General features: G+C 51.2%; 1 protein-coding gene across 1 annotated transcript in view; it reads right to left on the bottom strand.

Moving 5' to 3' along the window:
* CD9 (CD9 molecule) overlaps window positions 1-16,280 on the bottom strand; it is a 32,363-nt gene that overhangs the window by 11,113 nt on the left and 4,970 nt on the right. Inside the window, exon 2 of the mRNA XM_008513921.2 lies at window positions 72-174. Within this exon, the coding sequence (XP_008512143.1) occupies window positions 72-174 (103 nt within the window). The remainder of the gene's footprint in view (window positions 1-71; window positions 175-16,280) is intronic.

Here is a 16,280-nt window from a genome sequence, read left to right as displayed (position 1 = left end):
CTGCCCAGGCCCTGGATCAACACGGCCGGCATCTCCACAGTTGGAGGAAGCACCAAGTCTTCCCTCCTCACCTGTGTAGAAGCTGGAATTATTATTTTCTTGCTCGAAGATGCTCTTGGTCTGAGAGTCGAATCGGAGCCATAGTCCAATGGCAAGGACCGCGATTCCAGCAAGCTGCAAGGTACAAAGGACATCAGCGTTAATCCTGGCTGCCAGGGACAGCATGGTCCCCGACTGCTGAAGGATGAAACTTGCAAAGGACCTTGGGACAACTCTCAGTCCCTCCCTACCCCTCCATGCCCCTGGGAGTAGCAGCAGCCAGGGTGAGGGTGGGGGTGGGAGAATCAATCCATTTGCTAAAAATATCCGCCAGCTGGGAATAAACAATTATCTCTGAGAAGTACAGTGGCAGGACAGCTACTTTATGGACAATAGAATACTATACGGCAGTGAAAATGAATGGCTGTAGCTAAGAGTAATACTGTGAGTGCTTCTCAGGATGCTAACCAAAAGAAGCAGGAGCCGCAGAATACATACAATATGATTCCACAGAGTTCAAAGTTACTTTGCTGTTTATGTGTGCACAGAAATGACGAAAGAAAAAAAAGTGATTATCATAAAATCAAGTGAGCAGTGACCTGTAAGGGGAGGGAGGGGCTTCTGATAAGGGACAAGCACCGAGGCAGGCACCGGCACCATTCTAGCTTTTGACTTGGGTCATGGAAACATGGATATTCACTTCATGATTATTCTTTAAACTGTTCATGTTTTATGCACTACTCTGTATATATACCATGCAATAAAAAAAGGAGAAAAAGTCATGCAAGGGCACACCCATGTGCCAATGAGGGCAGCTGTGATTCCTTATCAAGCTGCACTGCTCAGTAAATGACACACAGTGTCCCCTCAGTTGCCCAGGTTTGGTCCTTTCCTTCTTCGCACAGAGGAACCTTACAAGCTGACCTGCCCAGTTCCAGGTTTCAGGTGCACGCTTCCTTACAGGTGATTCTTATAAACAGCAGGCATCCTTATAAACATCCAGAAACCTCCATGTAATCTTCTAACCTTACAATTTTATGAAAATCCCTTGTCGTAGGTGGGCAGGTTGAGACACTGGACCCTAAAGGGCAGACTTTCCCAGTAAGGGACAGAACTGAGCCCCTGGCATTGCTGAACTGGACGCCTGTGGAGGCCTCCTGCCAGGCCCTCCCCCACTCCCGGCGCCAGCTGAGCTCCTAGGCTCTCAAGCTCACATCAGCGCTCGCCCGCCCGGGAGTGACTCACAGCTTGCAGCGTAGAGGCCGGCTGGATGCGTGAGTGTGGGCTCCCGGCCAACGCCCAGGCCCCAGGTTTCGCTGGCCCACCCTCCTCAACAGAGGCGCCCTGTGTCAGAGCCCTGCTCGGCAGTGAGCTTGGTTCTCTGCCCCATGAGCTGGCAGAGCCTGTGGTGTGGACAGGCCTCTCTTTCTTTCCTTCTTTGCTCCTCTCCTTTTCCCCATGACTTGGCAGTAGGTTTGGACGTGTTGGCTGAAGAGTGGAGGTGGCAAGTCATCAGCCTGCAGTCGAGTCAAACCTTGCCTAGACCCCCAGTGGTGGCAGCTGACATGAGTGTATTTCCTTTCCACAATGAGGATCTGGAATTCCTGGCTTAGAGTGCTACTGCTCCGTTTTCACATTTGTAAAACAGGAACGGTGAGACGCGGCCATTCCTTGCCTCTTATTCTGTTCCTAAGTGTGGCTAAAGAATACAGGAGGTCACACTAGAAGTACTTCTGAAGGAGGTGCCAAACGGGCTTTGGGAGAATGACTTTGTCAGCACTCGGGTCACGGTGTTGCCCGCCCACCCCTGTGGACAGTCAGTCCGCGTCTTCCCAGACCTCTCAGGCCTCATCTTAGGGAAGGCAGCATCAGACATCAGTAAGAACCACACGAGGCCAAGTGCCCCGGGGCTGGACAGTGCGGGGAAGAAAGACTCACAGACGCCAGGCTTGAAGGAGTAGGAATTTAGAGTTAAAACGAACCTGAGAGCTTTGGGCTCAAACATGTGGGTCAGGTTTTCCTTATTAACAAAAGACATGTGGGCGAGTGAGGGTCCCCTGGCCTAATCCAGAGACAGCACACATGGCTCCTGGGGGAGAAGGACAAGCCTCTCCCCTGCCCCCAGCAGGGAAACTCTGGTTCAGACTGGGTTCTCCTGATTCAGACACACCGCCGTTAGGACAGGGGCACTGTGGGGCCCAGTGGGGATGTCCCTCCCCGTACACTGGGTACTGGACGCATGCACACTGAGTGGGTGTAGACTCCATGGTGGGCAGGCCCCGGCACAGCTCCCCTGGGGTCCTGGAAAGTCAGAAGAAATAAGGTGATATTTTTCCCCTCTTCCCCTCAACCCATGGAGGCTCAATCAGACCCCAGGGAAATGGGAGACTGAGGCTGCTGGCTTCCTTGTGGCCATGAAGGCATTGACCCAAGAGAACCCTGTAAGGCCGAGGCTAAGTCTTGGTTAGACTTAGCCATAAACCCTGACCTCCCTCTCGCCCTCATCTTGGTGGTGCTGTTGCTGAGAACACCTGGGACCTGAGAGGCACTGCCCTTTACTGTCCCTCTGCTCCGGGCTTGTGCTTATCAAAGAATTATCCTCAAGGCATCTCATTCTCCCTGTTGATAAAACTACCCACCTGCCTCTTACTCTGCCAGGCAAATTCTTAAGCAAGTCACCATGGAAAGAATAAAAACAGTCCCATCCAAAAAACTAAGCTACAACGATTTGAGAAAGCTGCACTTTGCACAGAAGCTTCTCACGGGCAGGAGCTGGGTCCCTGGGAATGACTCCATGCTCGGATAACGGCAGGGCACCCAAATCAAACCTCCAATGGTCAGGCCTCTTACGTTTCGTCTTTTCAAGCATCTGAGCCAATTTGTAGAAGTCTATTCACTTATCTGGTCTACCTGCACAGGTGGCAAGAAGGACCCTGTGCTGGAGAACTGGAACCAGAAGGGGGAGGAGTCCAGGTCTCACTCCGGCCAAGGACAAGGCCAGGTCCAGGAGTTTGGAGTCCCGCATGTTTGGACCCCACCCCAAACCTAAGGTCCTGCTGCCTCGTTGTCAACGTCAGAAGACTTTGCTGAGATGGGGAAAGAAAAGTGGCTAACTCTGGAGAAATGGAAAAAGCGGTACTGGATCTGTCTCTCATGCCTAAAAACTCACCGTAAGAGGGGAGGAAGGTTCAAGAAAACCCAGGGGGAAGGGAGGTCAGGGCCAGGAGGGCGAGCACTTGGTTCACCAAAATCAGAGGACTAAGCCCTGCTGCCTTTTTGATTAAATTACTGAGTTAATTGGCGCGAGGGGATGCTGTATAAGCTATCAGCTGCCCCATTTCTGTAATGCTATTGGAGAAATTGCTTCAGTTGGCTTGGGGGGTGGGGCACAGGGCCACGAAACATGTGTAACTGGCACCGCCTAATAATGGCTCCCATGGCTGTGCAGGCAGCACTATCTAAGGAGCTCAGAGTACTTTCCATGAGAACTCACTTTTTGGTGTGGCACAGAGGGGCTCCCCAGCCCCCATCTGGCTCTCGCCCCCAGCTGCTTGACGACTAGGAGAAACTAAATTAGAAGGGACCAGGAGGAACCAAAGAGAGCTTTAACCTTTAAAAAAGGGTGCCCAATTATTGAGGGACTCCATAAAATAAGAAAACATGCGTTTGGGAGGCCAAGAAGTTGACGGTTTCCTCCAGGTGAATTCACTGACATGTGGCAGGACTGTCAGCCACACAGTTGCAATGGCTGCCGCCTCACTCCTGCCAATCATTGCTGGATCCGAGCAGGCCTGACGCGGATGCGGATGCTCAGACAATTCTTTGCTCACAGAGCCCTCGAAAGAGGACAGTGACCTGCCCAAGATCACCACCTGGTCTGTCAGGGATGGAAATAAGACGTCCACACCGCTACTCCCCGCCCCAGCCCTGCCCAGCCTGCCTGGTTACCTCTGTTTCCAATTAAAGCCCAAGGGAAACATTCTGGTTTTGCTGAGAAAAGCTCCTTTGCCTCCAGGACAGAAATGGTCCCATCCATTTGACAGAGCAGGGAGAAAAAGGATATTTTTCCCCATTGTTTTATTGGAAACTTTTTCTTTTCTTCACGCACGCTCATTTTTTTCTTTGAAGAGGGGCCATGAGAACAACATGGGACAAACCTAAATTGAGGACATTCTACAAAATACTCGACCAGTGCTTCTCAAAACTGGCAAGGTCAGGAGAAACAAGGAAAGCCAGAATCAGTCACAGAACAGAGGGGACAGAGGGAACACGACACCAGTCATGTGGGATCGTGGATGGGATCCTGGACAGGAAGAGGAGGTTACTGGAAAAACAAGTGAACGGTAAGTAACTCTAGTTCAGTGAACAGTAAGGTACCAACGTTGGTTTCTCAGCTGTGGCAGATGTAACATGATAAGGTAAGATGTCAATGACAGGCGAAACCAGCGAGGAGAATGAGGGAACTCCCTAGGTAATCTGCAAATTTTTTCTGTAGATCTAAAACTATTCTGAAACTTTTTAAAAGTGTGTGTGTATATATACTTATATATATGAAGATGGGGCCTCTCTTTCAAAGTGTCCTGTCTCCTTCAAGAACCTGCTCCATGCATGCATCCCTCTCTTTCCTGCCTCTGTCCTCAGTCTCTGCCACCGCTTCACTCGGGGCCAACACATGTGGGCAGGTCTCTATCCTAAACACCAAACCCTCTCCTCCTCCAGCCTCCCTGCTCCTTCTGGTTGCTCGGTGCTTCAAGCCCTGAGCTTGCAGCTCAGGCCCCTCCAAGTCCTCATGAAGAAGCGGGCACTGCTCCACTCTCCCGGCCTGCCTGCTGCCCTTCATGCAGGGCTGCAGCTGTTTCTCTGAAAGGCTGCGGACAGCTGAGGTTGGTCACCAACATTCAGGGCTTTTGCTCCATCATAACCTTTTGTGGTCTCTCAGCAGCACACCATTCCACCCCGCCTGCTCTGCATCTGCTCCTTCGATGGAATTGCTCAAAGTTTCCCAAATAAGTCTCGTGTACTCCCACCTCTGCTCATTACACCTCTCTATCGATCACGCAAGTCCCTCCTCCTGGAAAGCTGTTCTGGCCACTAGGCCTGCTGCTTCCCCAAGATTTCCTCAGTCTCCTCCCAAGGAAGTGCAATCCCGAGCTCCACATTTGTTCTTCTCCCAGCATCCTCCCTCCCTCTCTTGCTTGTGCTCATCTCGCGTCTCACTAGAGCATCTGCACCTTGAGGGCAGGGCTGTTTCTTAGTTATTTAGTAGCTCCCCTCTGCCCCATCCGCACTTGGACAGAACAGTCATTAGTAACTCATTATTCAATAGATGAATAATTACTTCAATGAAAGAGAATCTCTGAAACCCACCAGAATTTCCTCTCCTGGGTCTTCTCCCCTTGGACAAGCCTCCTTTCCCACCTGGCTTTTCATCCAGATCCGTCTTCTAATATCTCACAATAAAAGTCAGAATCTACAAAGAATAATTACTTGCCCAGAGAAAATAGTGAGAAAGAGCTACGAGGACCTGTGATGAATGTCCCAGTGAGAATTAGGGACAAATCCCTATGAAGTCTTTTGAAAATGAGAGTTTATGAAAAGGCCATGCACGGCTGTCCTCACCCCCCAAAGTCCAGTTAGACACCCCAACTTTGGATGAACACACAGGGAACCCAGTCACCTGGGGCTTCTGCTGATTTCAGGGGACATGAACACCCAGCGCTGCCCCAAGCTCAGGGCCATGGTGAACAGCTTCCTGGCCATCTCCTCTCTCAGCACATTCATTCGCTACTGACGCACATTCACACCAGGCACTTGCGCACAGGTCAGGCTTTCAGTGGGTCACACCACAAATCTTGCTACGGGGGCAGGCCCAGAAACCTGACACTGAAGCACACACCTGGCGTTAAAGGAAACCAGTTCCAAAGGGGGACTGAAAACAATCAAAGGGTCACACTGCTTGGGGGCACCTGGCTGCTCTGGACCCTATGCCAAGTTTGCAAAACTGGTTCCAGTTAGAACCTGACGAGGTGTTTACATCCAGGCGGCCTCACTGATGAAAACACCTGAAGTAACCTTGCAGAAGACGAGGAGGTGACAAGACAGAAAAGAGCAACGGGTTGACTGAAGAGATTCAGTGTATGTATATGTGTGTGTGTGTGTGTGTGTGTGTGTGTGTGTGTGTGTGTTTGCACTGCATCGCATCCCCAGGTGGAAAAAATCCTCTCAGGGCAAACAAACTGGGTGATCTCACCTAGGTCCCCTTTTCTTCTGTAATACGACCTGACTGGTCACATTTTTTTTGAAAGGACAAATTACTCAGTACGTTTTCTCTATCCAGCTGTCTTAGAAAGCCCAGAAAGTGGAGAGCAGATTATTCTCCACAAGTGGTTTCCCTTTGAGGCCGGCCTCAGACCTGAGGTGGTCGCACCTGTCACACTGGGAGGGGATGGAGGGGGCGGCGGTGGTAGGATGGGGTCAGGAGGAAGGCAGCGCTTTCCTCCCCACTTCCCACAGTCCTTCTGGGAAAGCAATGGCTGTCTGATTACTTTGGTGAGCCTGTGGTCAGAGATGCTGCAACAGTTTTCAGTGAGGCGCAGGTGGTGTAGCAGAAGGACCTGAGCAAGGAGTAGGAGGCCCCGGCTCTGTCACCTGTCACTCGCATGCCTGTGCCACCCACACAGGGTGGATGTCAGAGTCACCTGGGGGAATTCTAAACACGCTTCCGCCTCAGCTCCACCCAGGGGACTCCACCGCACACCTCTTGAGAATGACTGGACGACTGCACGGGCCTGGACTCTGAGGTCTCATTCTGGTGATGCCACCTAGGAGCTGGATGACACCAAGCACTTGCCTCAGCTTTTCTGAACCTCAGTGTTCTCATTTCTAAGAAAAGACAGTATGATACGGGTCCTAGGTTGAAGGTGAGGATTGAATGAGGCAATGTGTGTGAAACACCCTGAAAACTGGGACATGCTAGAGCCAGCCAGCTTTGCGACAACAATAAACCTCAAGAAAGACATTCGATGACAGTGGGCAATGCATGGCGCTTGGCGGCCGTGCTGTGTGTCCTTCTATGATATGAGAAGGCGGCTGGGCGGGAGCAGGGCAATCTAGGACATCAGGGTTCTGGTTTCTGTGAGTCTGTGTGAGGCTTGTGGGGTGGGGGAAGATGGATAAATTTACCTTCTGCACACCCACGTGCTGCCCCGCAGAGCTCCCCTAGGATCAGAACGGAATGGCAGAAGCCAAGTGGGGAAGGAAGGTTAATGGGAGGCTGTGGGCTAAGACTGGAGGCCTCTGTCCTTCCATGAGTCACAGGCTGCTTTGTGGGCGAATTAACTCTGCACAAAGGAGTTATTAAAGGGGCAGATAACAGAGAGAGAAGGGATTTTCTCTCTCTACTTCTCTCCTTCAGCAAGATACGTATCAGCCTTGGAGTTTTCAAAAAACGTACTGGACTTGGGAGACCTGTAGGCACAGCCGCTTAAGGAAGTCACCCAGGAAGTCAGCAACCGACTGAACACCCAGGATGCAAGTTTCCCCACCAGCTCTTCTGGGCCCCAAAAGACCAGTCACGCTTTAAGAAAGCCTCAGAAGTGGAGATAAGGGCCTCTATGTTCACACAGGCTTCAACATTTACAAACAAGTCAGGCCACCCAGACCTGTGGGCTCAGGGCCTCACCCATCTCCATGGCAACCCCGGCTCACCGCTGAATGCCAGGCCCGGCTGGGCTGATGGATGGGCTGATTCACTTGGCAGGACGCTGGGCAGGGCCCTGCCAGCAAGAACAAACAGGAGCCCAGTCCTCGCTGCCTCTTCTAGTCCTCCCCACAGGAGGGCTGAGCTGCTGTCTTTGGAAGGGCAAAGCCACTTGGGCAGGAGCAGAGGTCTTGGAGTCCTCCCTCATCCAGCCCCAGCGTACAGCAAAACAACAAAAACCAGACTCCACTCTACTCAGCAGGAAAAAAACTGCCATGACTTGCTTTCATTCAGTCACAAGTAAACTGTCAGCACACGGCAGAATTTAAAGATGACAACAGGGGCACATTATTAACTTTAGTTTTATTAGAGACGAGTTGAAAAGCCCCAGAGACCACAGCCCTGGAGAACAAGTTCCCTGTGAGTATCATCACCTTGGGGTCATCTCGTCCCTCTAGACAACTTCTGCTCTCGGGGCTTATACTACCTTCCCATCTTAGGGCAGCGCTCAAATCTGTAGGAGCCTGCATCCTCAACGGCCGCTGGGAAAGTTTTCTCTAGGCCAGGGATTTTCAACACGGGGTCCTCAGACCAGCTGCAGCAGCAGCAGCACTGAGAACTTGGGAGACATGCAACTTCGCGGTCCCCATCCTAGACTTACTCAGTTAGAAACCTGAGTGCCGTGGGGCCCAGCAATCTGCGTGTTAACAAGGCCCCCGGACGATCCTGATGCTCACTTAAGTTTGAGAACCACTGTGATCAGCCTTCATTTAAACACCGCACAACCGGGGGACGTGGAAAAGCTTCTCTGGGGGTTCTGAGCCCAGAGACGAGCTTTCTAAATGGTAATGCTGAAGAGCGTGCGGCCTAGGAGCAGATGTGTGAGCTTGCTCTGGGCTCGAGCTTCCCCATCTGAGTCACGGAGGCTCACAGGTTCCACACAACAGGGAGCAAAATGTCACCATTCCACTTTACACTCCCATCTGGAGGGTGTGGGCTCAGATGCCCTGCAGGGACTGGGGCTAGACACCTCCGTGAACTGGTGCACAGCGACAGTCAATGGGGAGGAAACAGGACAGGTAAGAGGGAAGGAAGCAAGAGGGAAGAAACAGAGATACCGGCCGGACAACGCCATCCCGAACCCAGAGCCTGGAAAGTCATAAATGGTTGGAGCTAGAACCTGCATTTGGCTTCCTAATGTGCATTCACCACACAGGCTCCGCCCCGTGACCCGCCCGCCCCAGGAAGCCAGAATGACCCCTGAAGCCTCCGATGCTGGGTGCTCTTGGTAAAAACTTCCCCCTAATTTCTGCAGCCTGCGTTCTCCCTGTGTCAGGCTGCTGTTATGTATGAGCGTGGACTCTTCCTCAAACCACCCTAATTCTAGAAAAAAGAAATTTTCTTTAAAGAATACATGCAGAGGCTGATGGTTGATGACATTTTAGGTTATCTAGTGTTGACCTGACTTCTGGCAGGCTTTGCTGTCCATTAGCAACACTTCCAGATGCCGGGGAAAGGAAGATCAGTAATATACCAACAGTAGAAGTCACTGAGTGCCCACGCCTGTCCCGCATTATAGGAGCTGGTGTGTGTACACTGGCTCTTTAATCCTCTCATCATCCTTATCTCGTGGAAGAAACAGGCTCAAAAAGGTTAAGTAACTCACTCAAAAAGACACAGCCAGCAAGAGGCAGAGCTCACACTGAACCAGATCGTTCCCAACACACTGTGCTCCCTCTCTGCCCAGCTAGCAAATGGGAAGAATGGGAACCCCGAGGACTTTTCCTGGAGGCCAAGAGGGCGGTCTGCACATGCTGAATCTGGCAAAACGATCTAACCTAAACCTTACCTGGCCTGCTGCAGCCGGGGAATTCCGGGTCAGGGCATTGCACCAGCCAAGGTGAAGGTCAGAGGGAGGGCGGGCTCCCACCACTAACTTCTTTGGATTTGTGCTGTCTCTCCCCTCCCCTTTCTCCCTCTGTCGAGGCTGGGAAAGGTGTTGGTCTCAACCCACCATCATTGGGTCCCAGGGAAAATGCACGAGGGCCAGCTTTCCCTTTTCTCTCTTCTTCCCATTGTAGCCACACAGAAGCAATGGTGACTCTGGCTCTCCAAGGTGTCAAGAAAATTCTAGGTAAGAGGAATCCATCTCCTTTTGGGAAGCAAATAGAAGGACGTGAAGGAGAGGTGCTGAGCCCACCCTCCTGGTCTGCAGGCCGACTAGGTTTCCTCCCTCGATTCCGAAGGCTGAATCCCGTTATCACAGGGGAGCCTCTGCTAACGGGGCTCCTTATGGGCCCATTTCCAGCAGAGTGCACAACTGGTCCCTCTCCTCACCCACCTGCACAAATTGGGGAAATCTGAAATGGGCACTTCGTAGGCAGATGAAAAGACAAGCCCTTTAACTCATCTTCGGAAAGGATGAAGTCTAGTGGTCAAATTTCAGCTTTGAGCACTCCTGTCTGATGTAGCTTCACAGAACTGAAGTTATAAGATACGGATGCTCGTGAACGTTGAGGACAACCTCAACCTCTGAAGAATTCTAAGGAGAGGCAGTAGGAATAGTAACTACAGCACCAGCCGCAGAAGCTGACATCTGAGCTCTGGCTATGAGCCAGGCATGACGATATCAGCTTTACACGAAACAGCCCCTCACTCCTCCTAAGGGCCCTAAGAGTTTGCTTGTATTACTACTTTCATTACACAAATAAGCAAAGTGGGGCTAACAGAGTCACCAATTTGCTTCCCCCCACCCCCGCCACCTACATTTCTAACAAGCCACCCCTCCCTTCCCCTAAGAACAACTCTTGGCATAAAGGGCCCCCTGCTACTCTATGCTGCTCTTCTGCAGCATCAGGACCCGTGGGGGGGGGGGTCAACACCACCAACAAAACACCCAACCACCCCTGAGAAGCCAGGTCCTTGGGGAGGCAGACTTCTGCCTCTTGCGGTCATTTCTGGCCCTAAACACTGAGAAGGTTATGGCACCTACCCCATCACTCATAAAATTCAATACGAAAAAATATCAAAACTGTAAAAGAAGTACAAAAATGTGCTTACTGGCTTTTCCTATGCTTCCGTGGGCTTACCTGCATTGCGGGGCCCTAAGCACATGCTCAGCCTGCTGCTGACCTTGGACCTCCCTTTCTGGGGATTCTGCCGTACGTGGGGGCCTCTTGGCGGAGGGGTGAAGGGGGCTCAGTGGCTACAGCCTGCAGCTGTCATCCTCTTACTGAGCCTGGCTCTTCTGGGCAATTGTGCTTGAATGTTCAAGCCTGGCCTCAGGCTAACAGGGGCATCCCTCTCTGCCCATCCCTCTCCGCCTTGTAGCAGCAACAGTGAGAGATTTCCCGGGAGAAGAGGAATTCTGGAAGACAGAGTTCTACACCCCTTCTGAATCTAAGGGCGCTGGTGGGACTGCTATACCCTTCGAGGGAGTTATGATCATCCCAGTTTGAGATGAGGACACAGCCTCAGAGAGGTAAAGTAACTCGCCCATGGTCACAGAGCAGGTGTGGGACACCTCAGTTGTCAGCTCTCCCCTTCTGCCACATGCAAAGCACATGGTGTCTCATTCCTGGTGGAAGAGAGGTAGCCTGGTCCCTTCTCTGGGGTGTGGCAGGGGACCAAGGGCCTTGTAAGCTTGTTCTCAGCATACCTTTATGGAAATTAGGCAGTGACCTGGTCTGAACAAGTTCAAGAGTTGAGAAATCCTCCCTTCCGAGGAAAGTCAGCATCATTTAAAAGCCAGAGCCCTTATTCTGCCTAAGAGAGGGGAAAGCTTCGGCTAATACGACGTGCTGGTCTTAAGTACTTTGGGGCTGAGGGACCGGGAGGGTGGCCTCCGCCCAAGGGAACTTCTTTCTAAACAAGAAATCTCATGTCAAGTTTCCATCGCCTGCTGGCCAGACGTGGAGCGCACACCAGCCAGCCTATAAATCCGTTTTCTGCTGAAAGCAGGCATTCTGATCTTAACCAAAATCATCTGATGTGGGGGATTGTTTTGGGGGATGTTTTCCTTTCAATTCCAGAATACCACACATTTGTTTTCCATTGTGTATGCCTCACTAAGACGTCTGGGGATCACACACACACACACACACACACACTCCCTCTCTTCTCCTCTCTCTCTCTCTCTCTCTCTCTCTCTCTCTCTCTCTCGCTCAGACACTCTAGCCATGTGGACCAGCTAGCTCTCACTCCATCTGCAGGACCAGCTACCACTTGCCTGCACGGCCCTGAGAAGCGGGAGGTGCCCCTTCTCTGACACTTTTCAAGCAATGCTACGTGGTGCGTGGATCGGCAGTGTTGGCAGAAGGCACTCCCTGCGCTGCTCAGCTAAATGGCCCTCCTCCCCGTCACGGGACATTCTGAGCACCAAGCCAGCAAGGCTGCGAGAGCCAAGGTTCCCCAACCGCATGTCTGACTACCACACGCCCTGTCCCTCTCCGTGAGCCCAGCCTTCACTTTAGGTCTCTTAATTGTTCGATAGTAAACACCTCAACTTCTGCTATGTCCACACCCTGCCCAAAGCGCTTCACCTGGATCACTTAATTTGTACCATAGACCCACCAGGTAGGTCAAATTCACTTCCATTTTTCAGATGAACACTCAGGAACAGAAGTGAAGTAGTTTGTCTGAGGTCCTGCAGGCAAACAAGTGGCTGAGTCAGAACTGGACCTCAGAACACTGACTCAAAGCCCAAATCCTCGACCACTTGTTAAACTGCTTGTCTTTTTTGATCCGTTTCTTTTATTTCAGAGCCAGAATTTTCCCCTTTTGTCCTCTCTCCCTCTTAGCTATGTCTGATCCCATTTCAAAAATGGCATCTTCCATCCTTAAAGGCCCTGAGAAAGCCAGCTGCAAGAGCAGAGGGCCCTCCCTTCTCACAACAGGAGGGCATCTGCAACGGCCACCTGGCCTGGAGGTGCCAGCCGAGCCCGGCCTCTCTGGGGGAGCTGCAGGTGGACAGAGTCTAGAGAGAGAGAGCCTCGCCTCCTCTGGCTGGCCGCTGGCCTGAGGGCTCCGTCCACGCCCTTGCTGTACTGGCCAGAAATCCAGTGTGGACATAAGCACTGCTCTGGGAAACAGATTCTCCAGAGTAACTGGGCTCGTTTTCTTCTCATCCAAGCGTCACTACTGCTGCAAGCCTGGCAAGTGCAGGCACTGCTGTGGCTGCCCGCTGGCCACCAGGTCCACAGACAGGGCGGTGGCCCATCAAGTTCCCTACAGGAATAGCCCCAAGGTGGGACAGAGCCTCTGCCCTCTCCCCACAGCACCATCCTGGCAGGAAAGGGCACGAGAGGACATCAGTGCAGGGTTGTGTTACATGCCTGGGCAGGGGGTCTTGAGAGGCACCTGCGACGTGAGGATAATGCCAGCTTCCCATACTAGGGCTCCTCCCCACGCCCAGCACTGAAAGAGAATCTAATTTCCATCTGAAATGAGTTTTCTGGTCTCTTAAGGGTTATCTGTCTTAGGGAGTCAGGGATGTAATTTGACTGGAGTGGGGAAAAGTAAAGTATGGGAAGACCCCCTCAGATTTATGGAAAGGAAGCTTTAAAAAGTTTAAGCATATGGTGGCCTGCCCCCTGGCTGAGTGGTGAAATTTGTGCGCACGGCTTTGGCAGCCCAGGGTTTGCTGGTCTGGATCCTGGGTGAGGACCTACACACTGCCCAACAAGCCATGCTGTGGTGGCGTCCCACATAGAAGAACCGGAATGACTTACAACCAGGGTATACAACTATGTACTGGGGCTTTGGGGAGAAGAAAAAAAAAAAAAGAAAGAAAAAGGTTGAGCATAACAGTAACAGACTGAAATCCACAGCCCCACGTCACAAGGAAGAAGGCAATGACACTGCATGAGGGTGAGCAGGAGGAAGAGTCAGTGGGAAGGGTTTCCCATCACTGAAGTGCACATTCTGTACTAGGAGCAGGGCTGCCGAGGGGGTGAGGGCAGCCCCCCTGCCCCCCAATCAGAGGGGGCACTGATGTGAGGGGAGCACGCAGACTGGCACAGCGCGATCGATCCTCTAGAAGGGGAGAGGGGTTTTCGATTTGCACCTGTAAATAACTGTGTCTTTGTTTGTTTGGGCTGCTATGACAAAGTGCCATAGACTGGGGGGCTTACCAACAACAAACATTTGTTTTCTCACAGTTCTGGAGGAGGGGAAGTCCAAGATCAAGGTGCAGCAACTGGTGTCTGGTGAGGATTTGCTTCCTGGTTCACAGAGGGCTGTCTTCTTGCTATAATCTCACGTAGTTGCAAGAAGAGCTCTCTGGGGCCTCTTCTCACAAGGGTACTAATGCCATTCATGAGGGCTGCATCCTTACGACCTACCCACCTCCCAAAGGCCCCGCCTCCAGAAACCACTGCATTGGGCTTTAGGACTTAACAAGTGAATTTTGGAGAGACACAAACATTCAGTCTATAGCAGACTATCTTTTAAAAACACCAAACTTCTACTGACTTGAAGAGCAACAAGTTCACAACTTAAGTATGATTTTGCTGATCTTTTCATTTAAAGCTTTAATAAATCAACCCTATCATTTATCATGCTATTCATTCAATGTAGGTTTAAAGATAAAAAGATAAATGAAAACTTAAAATGCTATAGAAATGTGTTTTAAATTCAATAAAACTGTCTGATTTAGTTTCTCGTATTTTAATCCAGTTGAAGATGTCCTCCCGGGATCCACGTGTTGTATGGTTTCTGCCCTTGGACACTGACATGCAGCTCAGACTGGGACCAAAAGCAAGGAGCTGCCTCCTGAGCAGCTGGGAGGCAGCAGCTTGGGAGAAGTCACGGCTGCCGGCCTGCTCGCCTGACAGGGGTTCCCTGGAACCTTGAATATGCACTGGGTAAGCTTTGAAGAGTTACTTTCCTAAGAGAGCCAGCAAGAGCCATCGTTTCTGCTCCCTTGCACAATGCTTGGCGAGAGGATTGAACAAGGACTCACTGACTTTTGCTCCAAGTCAGTAGTCCCCAAACCTCTACCCAGGATCTTCTCTGGAATCACACGAATCTGGGTCCATCCCCAAGTCAGCCGGCTTCGCCCTCCCTTGCTACTTAACCAGGCTGCACATTGGCCCCTCAGGAATCCAAGTCCCCAAACGACCCCTGGGAGACGTTTCTCCCTTTCCAAAGCACTCAGGCGTAAGGCGAGAGAAGGCTGGCCAAGCCTTCTAGTCTCCATTTGGTGGAAGGAAGAAGAAGGAAAGACAGAACTCTGCCCTTCCGGAACAAAGACAAATCCCCACGCTATGGGAAAACCTAGCCCAAGACGCAAAACTTGGCTGGCAGCTCATAAAGCTGGACCCTTCGTGTGGACTAGAAATACAGAACACTCATTAAATTAATGGAGAGTCAAAGCCACTCCTTGGGCAATGATTAAGCTGGGAGTCAGAGCAAGGCAGGGAGGGGAGGCCAGCTCTCTAGTCTGGGCTGCTCTTGATCAGAGAACTTAGGGCTCTCTAAAGCCTTTCTTAAAGTCCTCCCATTATTCCCCCATGCAACCCCCAGGGAGCTGTGAGGCAACCTGCTTCTCATGGCAGAAACATGGGATTCAAGACAGAGCAGGGGTTGCCTGGAAACCAAGAGAGAAAAACCAATATGGGGTATTTATAACCTCAGGTCCATGGGCCTCCAGAAAAAAAGCAAAAAAATGGGCACAACATGTTTTTGGAGGCAGATCCCATCGATTTCACTGGATTCCCTAGAAAGTAAGATCCACCAGTTGGTGATAACAGCACAGAATACTTAAAAACTATCCAGAACTAAGTATTTTTTGGGGAGGGGCATTATTGGATGGATGCAATTATTATACAATTATCTCATCTGGAGACAGGACGCTGCTTTCCACAGCTGTATGCCATCACTTGATGGAAAATGAAAATGTCCCTGGACCAGCACGACTTTTTCCACAGGATGAAACAGGCAAGTGATCTGCAGTCAGACTTCAAAACCATAAATTAAGAAAAATGTATTGTTAAGATTAGCCCTTCGGTCTCCTGAATGCCTTCAGCTGCAAAGGAAATCTCAGGGTAGTTGAGAACACGGGTCCAACAGGCTCAGACCCAGATTTCCAAACCCTGAAACAGTGAAGTCACTGCTTTTCTGGATGTGAGAGGTAAAGACCGTTTTTCTGCAAGGCCTCGGTTGAGAAGACCTGTGGCAGGTCCAGATAAAGTCCTACTGACCCCAACCTGGGCAAGGGAGGAACACACAACATACACACGCAGCTTCCTGAAACTTCTCCACTCTCCTCTCCCCAACTTGACACAGGTCTATCTAGAACACACAACCCCCAAGGAGGCAAAAGGACCACAGCAGCCACGGTAACCGTGACCTCAGGTCCCTGACCCTCACAGCCAGATGCACCCACAGTCAAGGTTTCCGTTCTTTAAAAGAAAAGGTGCTTTCGTAAGTCCAAGGTATATTATTAAGTCCCAAACTGTGTGATCAGTTCCAAAAGCGATGCCTCCTCATAAAATGGAGCCGAACAGGAAAACAGACAAACCAAACATGGGACACTCAACTC

This window comes from Equus przewalskii, chromosome 5 (assembly GCF_037783145.1).
Source record: "Equus przewalskii isolate Varuska chromosome 5, EquPr2, whole genome shotgun sequence".
Lineage (NCBI taxonomy): Eukaryota > Metazoa > Chordata > Mammalia > Perissodactyla > Equidae > Equus > Equus przewalskii.
Note: the sequence above shows the minus strand (reverse complement) of the source record. Positions and strands in the feature narration are given on the sequence as shown.